The 9,627-nt window shown below is 51.3% G+C and overlaps 1 protein-coding gene across 2 annotated transcripts in view; it reads right to left on the reverse strand.

The window, feature by feature from the left end:
• Nucleotides 1-8,781, reverse strand: part of MYO1C (myosin IC) — a 47,361-nt gene extending 38,580 nt beyond the window's left edge. Inside the window, exon 1 of one of the 2 annotated variants that reach the window (XM_001370777.5) lies at nt 8,408-8,781. In XM_001370777.5, the coding sequence (XP_001370814.2) occupies nt 8,408-8,482 (75 nt within the window). In that variant the 5' untranslated portion in view covers nt 8,483-8,781. Of the gene's footprint in view, nt 1-7,065; nt 7,297-8,407 lie in introns of those variants that run through there. The other variant, XM_007485745.3, reaches the window with a different exon arrangement.
• Between the last annotated feature and the right edge of the window lie 846 nt (nt 8,782-9,627).

Here is a 9,627-nt window from a genome sequence, read left to right on the forward strand (position 1 = left end):
TTATCCCTGTTAGCCTCAGGTTCCTTATCTGTCAAATGAGCTAGAAAGAAAAAGGGAAATGATTTGGATGGAGATTCCATAAGATTTGGCTACTGATTGAATACTGAGGGAGAAGGACTCCAAGGATAGATGATGAGGGAAGTTGCTCCTGTTTTATTACTATTATCCCATTTTACAGATGAAGAAACCAAGGCTGAGAAATTAAGTGGTTTACCCATGGTTGCACAATTAGTGTACTGAGGGTGAGGATAGACACCAAGTTTTCCGATGCTTGTTTCTCAGTTGGGAGCCTCTTCTCCTCCCCAGTTCTTTGTAGCTCACCTCCTCGGGATCATTCCTCATGCTCACCTCCTTTGTTTCCATCTCTAATGAAGAGGGGGCCCTCCTCCTCAGTAAGACCTGTCCCTCTTTTGTGCCCCTATCCCCTCTCACCTTCTTCACAAACTGGCCTCTGTAGTCATCCCTTCTCTTTCTAATCGTCAATCTGTCTTCCCCCATGGAAGGTTCCTGCCTGGCCACCAGCCTTAAAAACCTGTTATTCCTCCCATCTCCTGTCCTTGTCCCTTTCGCCATCAGACTCCTAGAAATAGCTAGCTGCCTGCCCTGGGGGCTTCTACTTCCTCTTATCACACTCACTTCCCAAACCCTGGCCATGTCTGGCTTCCTTCCAACTCCACCCCTGAACCCAGCTCCTCTGGAAGATTTCTTAACTGCTGAATGCAGTGGCCTTTTCCCAGTCCTCATCCTTTTGGACCTCTTGCAGCAGTGTTTTATATTACTGGCTCCTCCCTGCTCTTAGATACTCTCCACCCTCTGTTTTCTCTGGATTTCTCTTTCCTGTCTGATAGCGCCTCCCTCTTCTTCAGTACACACATCCCGCCTTCTTTGTGGGTGTACTAAAGTCTTTGCCCAGGGCCCTTCTCTGGGTGATCTCATCAGCTACCACGAGTTCAAGGATCATCTCTACACAAAGGACTCCATCTCCCTTCTGCCCTAGGTTGGGTTCCTTATTTGAGGCTGAGTCTTTTCAACTGTGTCTTCATGGATGACCCTCTCCTCCCTTGTTTGGTTTTTTGTTGTTTGTTTTGTGTTTGTTTTTGGAAGAGATCCTGGAATAGTTTGCCATTTCCTTTTTCCAGCTCATTTGACAAGAAGGAAACTGAGGCCAACAGGGTTTGGGGTCTTCTTGGTAAAGAAACCAGAGTTGTTTGCCATTTCCTTCTCCAGCTCATTTGACTGATGAGGAACCTGAGGCTAACAGAGTTAAGTGACTTGCCCAAGGTCACACAGTAGAGTTCTGAGGTCATATTTGAATTTAGGTCTTCCTGACTCCAAGTCTGGCGTTCTATCCACTGCACCACTTAGCTGCCTCTGGATCTCTTGTTACCTACTAGGTGGTCCCAAACTCAATATGGCCAAGATGGGACTCCTTATGATCTTTCCCCTAATGCCCATTCTCTTCCCGACTTCCCTCTTACTGTCAAGGGCAATACCATGGCCATCCATCCTTTGGATCCTTCTCCCTCAGTATCCAACGAGTAGCCAAGCCTTGTGGAACGGCCATCCAAATCATTCCCTTTTTCTTCACTAGCTCAGCCTCCATCCCCCTAGTTCAGCTTCTCAGGATCACTTTCCTGGACAATTGCACCGGCTTTCCCGTTGGCGACCCTGCCTGCCTCTCTGATCCTTTCTCCACCTGGCTTCCAAATGACTATTACTAAATCAGAGTCTGACCACATCACGCCGGCTCAAGAAGTCGCTACCGGGAGAATACTGAAAAATGCCTGTTTGGCATGTAAGCTTCTTCACAAGCTGCTGCCAAGCAGTTTTTCTGGACTGATTTCACATTATTCCCCCTTCAAGCATTCTATATCCCAGCCAAACTGGCTGAATGTTCGTTGGTATTTCCCACGTATAACCTTTCCTCTCCTGACTTTGCAATGGCTGTCCCCTGTGCCTGGAACGATCTCCTCTTCCCTTCCCATCTGAGTGGAGTGCCACCTCCTTCAAGAGGCGTTCACTGATCTCCTACTGCTAATAATAACAATTCAAAATCGTAATGACAGGTAGCATTTATAGAGTGCACTAAGGTTTGTAAGGGGCTTTACAAATATCTCATTTTCCCTCCCAACAACTCGGGGAGGTAGGTACTGTTATTACCCCCATTTTACAGATGAGGAAACTGAGGCAGATACAGGTTGTCAGTCGATCAACATTTATTAAAAAGCTATTATATGCCAGGCACTATGTTAAGAGCTGGGAATAAAAACAACAACAACAACAAACCCAAACAACTGAATTGAATCCAGAGGATTCCAATTTTGAATGACTCCTAAGTCCCTGGAGAGGCACCTGGATTTCACTAAAGAGGAAGTAAGTGACTGCCCTCTTCTGATACTTTCTATCCATGGTGGGATGGAAAGAATACTTGCTCTAGACTTCAACTTGGAATCACAGGGTCTGAGTTCAAATCTCACTTAAGTATAGACTACAAAAATCTCACTTAAGAGTAAGTCACTTAAACCAGGCCTAGAGATGGGAGGTCCTAGGTTCAAATCTGGCCTCAGCCACTTCCTAGTTGTGTGACCCTGGGCAAGTCACTTGACCCCCATTGCCAAGCCCTTACCACTCTTCTGCCTTGGAGCCAATACACAGTATTGACTCCATGATGAAGGTAAGGGTTTAAAAAAAAAAAAAGAGTAAGTCACTTAGTCTTCTGGGTCTCAGTTTTCTCATCTGCAAAATGAGTGGGGTATGTGTAGCTTGGACAATCCCTAAGGTCCCTTCTAGCTCTATAATTCTAAGGCCACCCTAGACCCGGAGTCTGATTCTTACTAGTATTCAACCATCTCCTATCCTTTCCTTCTTCCTACTGAATTTCCCTTTGGGCCATATAATCCCTCTTTTTCTAGGGATGGTTCCCCTAAAACATAATAATCTAAAGTTAGAAAATATATTGAGGGGCAGCTAAATGGCTCAGTGGATGAAGAGCCAAGCCTAGAGACAGGAGGTCCTAGGTTCAAATCTGGCCTCAGACACTTCCTAGCTGGGTGACCCTGGGCAAGTCACTTAACCCCCATTGCCTAGCCCTTACCACTCTTCTGCCTTGGAACCAATACACAGGATTGATTCTAAGATAAAAGTTAAGGGTTTAAAAAAAGAGAGAGAAAATGTTTTAAGACTATATTATTGGATTTAATGTAAGATGGTAAAGTAGGAAGGACAGCTCCTAAAACATGAATTTTCAGTACAAATTTCCAAGACTGGAAGTTGCAGAAGGACAGATTTCACCTGAAATGAACCACTGTCCAAAAATGGAAGCAGCTATCTCACAGGTAGTGAGTGCTTCCTCATTCAAAGTATTCAAGAAGAGACTGGAGAAGGGATTTGGAAGAAATCGAGTTGGGCAGCTAGGTGGCTCAGTGGATAGAGCACCAGGGCCTGGAATCGTTCAAATCTGGCCTCAGACACTTCCCAGCTGTGTGACCCTGACAAATCACTTGACCCCTCATTGCCTAGCCTTTACCTACTCTTCTGCCTTGAAACCAATACACACTACTGATTTTAAGGTGGGATATAAGGGGTTTTAAAATTACCTAAATATTGTTATTGTTGTAGAGGGATTGATGGGAAATATGGGACAGATTCTAGGGCCCAACCAAACTGACCTCTTTCCCACTCCCAGTACTTGACATCCTTCCTCCTTGCCTTTTCCTAGGCTGTTCCCTGTGTGTAAAATGCCTTCTCTCCTTCTCTCCAGCTCTCTGAATCCCAGGCTCCTTTCAAGACTCAACTAGAGTGAATGGAGCAGAGAGGAATGGTCAAGCCATCTCTTTCCTGAGCGCCCTCCCTGTCTAGAACTAGAGACCTTTCCTGATAACCCAGCTTCTTAGTGTGGGCTCCCCCTTTTCCGCCCTCAAAAATTTATCTCGTATTTACTTGGATAGGTTTTGTGTGGGCTTATCAGTGCACGTGTTGCTTTCCCATAAGGTAAGAAGGTTCTTGAGGTCAGGGGGTGGGTTTTATTCTGCCATTATCAGCTCACATCCCTCCCCTCCAGTGCCAGGCACTTAGGGCTAGAGACTGGGATAGGAGCTGAACTTGTGAGTTCATTGGTACAGGGAAATCTGGGAAGAGAAAACTCCCTCTATCAATATGGACCAGCCTTTTCTCTGTAACACACAGTCATAGTGACCTGTCCAGGGTCACACAACAATTATAGATGTCAGAGTTGTGCAAGTGGAACAGAAGGAGCAACTGAATCGAAGCCTGGTGAATCCAACTGACTAGATGGAGACAGGGAGTCTCAGGCTCCCTTCCAGGCAGATACATGTACCAAGTATCCCCTACTGTTTACAAACTCCGAAGCTGCCCCCATCCTCTGTCTCCCAGTGGAAGAGCTAGAAGATGAAAGGACGAGTGACTTTTATAGCAAAGTGGGCACGCCTGCCCTCTGCCTCTTTTCCCAACCTAGCTCACAGCCAGCCCACCACTATCAGAGGATGAGGAAGGAGAGACCCTCCCAGGAGCATCTTGGACTTATACCCAGATCAAGAGCCCCAAGTGGTCTTCTTTGCTCCCTTCATGCCTCTGCGTGTGGGTACGTACATGTACACACACACACACACACACACAGAGGAGATGCCTTAGTGACAGAATGTTGGGGCACTGAAGGGAGAAGACAGCTGGTCAGAGTGAGAGGCCTCTATCTTTCTCCAGGGAGTGGAAGCATATTTGCCCTGTGGTTCAGTCCCCTCTTCAACCCCTTTTTGGCCCCAGGCCAGTCCCCAGTGGTAACTCCATAGGCACATTCCCTCCTCCAAAATAGCCGGGAGGGGAAAATCACTATATCTGGGAAAGGTGAGAGGTAAGGGACCCAGGCTGGGTGGGGGGAGGCAGAGAGAATCAGGAAAATGGAAGGAAGATGACATTGAGAAAGGGTTTTACAGGGGGAACTGGGACATTCTTTGGGTAGCCAGGTAGCACAGTAGATAGAGCACTGGGTCTGGAATCAGGAAGATCTAAGTTCAAATTTGGCCATAGACACTAGCTGTGTGATCCTGAGCAAGTCACTTAACCTTGCTTGCCTCAGTTTCCTTCTCTGTCAAATGAGCTGGAGAAGGAAATGGAAAACCTTCAGTATCTTTACTAAGAAAATCTCACTTCAAATGGGGTCATGTGAAGTTAGGCACAACTAAACAAGGAGATTCTTTTTTTTTTTTTTAAATAATCCTTACCTTCTGTCTTAGTATCAGTTGTAAAACATAAGAGCTAGGCAATGAGAGTTAAGTGCCTTGCTCAGAGTCACACAGCTAGGAAAATCTGAGGCCAGATTTGAACCCAGGTCCTCCCAACTCCAGGCATGGCGCTCTATCCACTGTGCTACCTACCTGCCGGAGCTTCTCTTTGTAATGGAAGTACGAAAAATATATCCCAAGAGTTTGGATTAGCATATCTACCCATGGTCCCTTCCACCTCTGACATTGTGTATTTAGTAGCAGGAACTGATATTTATGGCTTCAAGACTTGGAAAGCACTTTGTACACGAGAGGCTGTGTGGAATGGCACAATAGACGGGTTCTGGTCTTCCGACACTTACCCCATTGGCTTAGGTAAGTCACCTGAGCTCTCTCTCAGTGTCCACACCAGGCACCTGTCCAAGACTCATCAGCCAAGAAGGTGCTAATCTAATCAGCCCTGTCTGACAGCAGTTTCGTCTCCCAGGAGTTCTCCATAGCAATGAAATCACAGAATCACTTGCTATCGCTTTCCATAGATTATCTCAGTGGACTTCCATATCCACCCAGCAAGACTGAGAGAGGAAACCCCCTACCTGGACCAGCACCTTCTCAGACAAGTCTTAAGAGTGGCCACCAAGAGGCTAATTCCAGAGGGTCCGAGATTTCGTGCCACAGAGAAGCCTTACAGCCATTGAGTTCAGCCTCCTTAGGTAACAGGTGAAGAAACTAAGGACCCAGGACAGAGCCTGAACTTGAACTCCAAGCTGGCTTTCTATCCTAAGCCCCACTGGCTCTCAAGGCGGGTGCTAGGTGAACATCAAGCTCAGGGAGATTAGAGGCCAGCTAGGGAGAAACAGCAGATGGGTTCAAACTTGGGTCCTCTCCTTCCACCACAAACCTCCTTGGTTCAGTGTAACCATGGACAGGTGACTTATATGTTCCTGACTTTGGGTTCCTCCACTGTCCAAGATTGAGTGTGGTTCTTGGGCACCTGGGCTGGGCAGAGCCTTGGGCTTCAGGGATGCTGGGGGGGTACCAAGTTTGGAGGGCACCAGAGATGGGCTCTGAGGTTCCTTCCAGCTCTTATAGCCACCCCATAATTTCCTGAGTCAATGACTAGAGTGGGGAATGATTTGAAGAGAAGAGCCATGGAGGGAGGGGTGGAAAGGGAGGTGGGCAGGGAGATAGGGAGCAAATCAAAAAAGGACGTTACAGAACTGAGGAGGAGAAAAGGACACGGAAGCCTGGCCAGAATGGGGTGACTGGAAGAAAGAGGGAAAGTACAGCCAGGGGCCAGGTGGGAAGCTGAGAAAGCAGCTTAGCCTCCAAAATGAGGGAGCCAAGCCAGCAGGGAGGGGGAGCGGAGAGAAGGGGGAAGGGGAGAGAGAGCCAGGGGGCTTCCTGGGCTTTCCCTGGTTTCTCTCAGCCCCTTACACCTCCAAGGCACATAGTTTCGTCCCATTTCACGGGCTAGAAAACTAAGTCCATAAAGTGGTACCAAGTCCAACGAGCCGGTAGCCCAGAAGATCCAGGCAAGGCCCACCTGGCAGCCCGGTAGGCAAGTGGAGGGTGTGGGTAATCAAGTCCCAGCCCGGGCCCGCAGGCAGCTGGCCACACCCCAGCCAGGGGACAGCCCCGCGCACTTTCCCCTACACCCGGCGATCAGGGAGAGTCCCCCCAGCCCCAGCCCCACCACAGGCAGCCAGCTCCCGCCCGGCCCACCCGACCCCCAGCCACTGCTGGTGCGGCTCCGAGCCAGAAGCTCCTCACGGTCACCTGCAGACCCCGGCCCTGGCGAGCCAGCTCCCCCTTGCCCCGTACCCACCCGGCTCTGGCGGCTGACTGGCAGCGGCTGGCGGCTGGGGGCCGGCTCCTGGCCGCCGCAGTGTTCTGCAGCCGGGACTCCCGGCTCAGAGAGTCAGCGGCCCGGCCACTCCCCCAGCCAGGGCCCGGTGGCGGCAGCGGGGGACAGCAGCTCTCCGCCAGGCGTCATCCCGGCCAGCTCCCCGGGATCCGCGAGCTGGTGCGCGCGCGCGCACTCACACAAACACACACACTCACACACACACACACACACACACACACGCACACACACACACACGCACCCCGCCCCCAGCCCCACCCCTCGGGCCCGCTCTTCCCTCTCCGCCCCACCCCCCGGGCCCTGCCCCCTCCCCTCTTCCCGCCTCCTAGGCTCTGTCCCTCAGCTCCGGCGCAGACGTCTGCCCGCCTCCCCTAGCCTGAGCCCTCCTCGCAGGTTCCCCACCTACCCTGGCTCCCTGGGGTCTCAGGGGCCCCGCGACGCACCAGCAATCGCAGAAAGCCCTGCAGAGGCTCCCGCGCAGCCTCCTAAGGCGGACAAGCACCCAGCTTCTCTGGGAGCCTGGAGTGGGGCTGGGACTCCTCCAGCCCCCCTCCCAATCCTATCTCATCCCATCCCGGCCCCAAGAGCCCAGAGCCCGGGGGCCTTCCGGAGAGGGCTGGCCTGGGAGCCCAGGGCCCGAAACGTGGGTCGCTGTCGTCCTCCCCCTCACCCGCCCCCCATGGGCAGAGGTTAACTCCTTCCTCTCCCCCGCCAAAGGAGCAAACAGGTTAGTTAGTTCCCCATCCCCCTCTCCTGCCCCACTGAGAAGGCAGCAGCCGATCAGGCATAGATTTCTGGGGATCTCCAGGCCTGAGGAGACGATGGATCCCAAACAAGGCGTTTGGTCCAGGTTCTAGGTCTGGAGTGGGAGGGAGCCTAGAGAGTGGCAAAGTGACCTGCCTCAGTACACTCAGGTAATAGACAGCAAAGTCAGGGTTCGCACCCAGTTCTTCCGAGGCAGAATCCAGGGTTCTCTCCCCTGCCTTTTCCCGCTGTGGGGCTATTCCTTTCCTGCTCAGGGTCGCATCTTACAAACCTTTTGCCTGATTTGAAGCAGGGCGGACAGCTCCCGCCAGCCCCTTCTCCTCTCCCTGCTCCCTCCCCCATCTCTCAGCTCGGTGGAGTGGAACAGCAACAGCCACTTCTTTCCAGCTTTCCCCATCCCAGCTCCATGAGCCACTTCCTTTCTCCAAAAGGGCAGCGAGCCCCTCGGTGCCCCCCGGAGACTTCCATCCTTGCCCTCCGAGCCTAACTGTGGATTGGCCAGCATCAGCCCCACTGGGCATCCTCCCGATGGACTTACGGTTTTGCAGGTGCCATGAGGGTAGACCACTCGAATGATCTCTCCTGTAGGGATGAGCTCCACTTGCAGCGCCATCTCAGCCCAGGGAACACTCGGGCCTCGGAGCTGAGAGCCAGGGCCTGTGCCCACTGCCTCCTGGCTGCTCCAGGAGCTAGAAATTTATGGCCTCGGTCAGGGCTTGCCACTTGGGCTAGGTTCAAATCTGGCCCCAGGGGATGTGACCAAGTCCGGCTCCTCAGGACGCAGCCGGACAGTGGCCCCAGAGCAGGAAAGGGAAGAGCTGATAGGGGCTAAGGAAACGCCTGCTGCCCCAGGTAACTAAGGGGAATGATGAGCTTCCCCCCCAACACACACTGCTCAGGATTCCGGGCTTCCGGTCAAGAGGAGGGTGGGACATCCCTCTCTCTAGCTTCCATGCCACTCCCATGTCTTGGGTCTTTCCGACTGACTCCCTGAAGTCCAGCAGCTTAGAAGCCGGTTCCATTCTTATCTGGGAGGGAAGTGGTAGAACAGGGTGGGACAGATCAGGCCACTGGGGCCTCAAAGGGCAAACAGCAAAATCTCTCCCAGGCCTGTACCCCACTATGATCTATAAAGTTGGGCCTCTTCACTGACCCTGATTGCTGGGGATTCCAGGAAGCTGCTTCAAACACTATATGTTGGAATAAAGAGTACATTGGTGGCTTAATGGTTAGAGAGCCAGGCCTAGAGACAGGAGTCCTGAGTTCAAATGTGACCTCAGACATTTCCTAGCTGTGTGACCCTGGGCAAGTCACTTAACCCTCTCCTTACCCTTCTGCCACGGAACCCATACACGATATTGATTCTAAGACAAAAAAGTAAGGATTTAAATTTTTTTCTTTCAATTGAAAAAAAAAGTACCTTGAAAAGGGAAAAACAGAGACTGGTAGCAGGCCTCTTAACTGGTGAAGGTTTTTTAATTTGCATTCCCTGAACTGCAGCTTCAAGCTGCGTGTGAGCCCCCCCTTCCTCCATATTACCCCAGAGAGAGGAAGTCTTCACTTTGGGAGGCTGGACAGAGCAGCAGGGTCATGCATAAAATGTCCTTGGGTACTGGGAAGAGAGGGAACAGAGCAGTTCCTCTGTGCCGGCAGGCCCCAGCATACATGCCAATACTTCCCCAATTCTGTTGTAGAGCATCCACACACATCTCATCCTTCTCTTCCAGGGGTCTTGATTAACTTTGAACCTTGGTTCTT

Source organism: Monodelphis domestica, chromosome 2, assembly GCF_027887165.1.
Source record: "Monodelphis domestica isolate mMonDom1 chromosome 2, mMonDom1.pri, whole genome shotgun sequence".
Lineage (NCBI taxonomy): Eukaryota > Metazoa > Chordata > Mammalia > Didelphimorphia > Didelphidae > Monodelphis > Monodelphis domestica.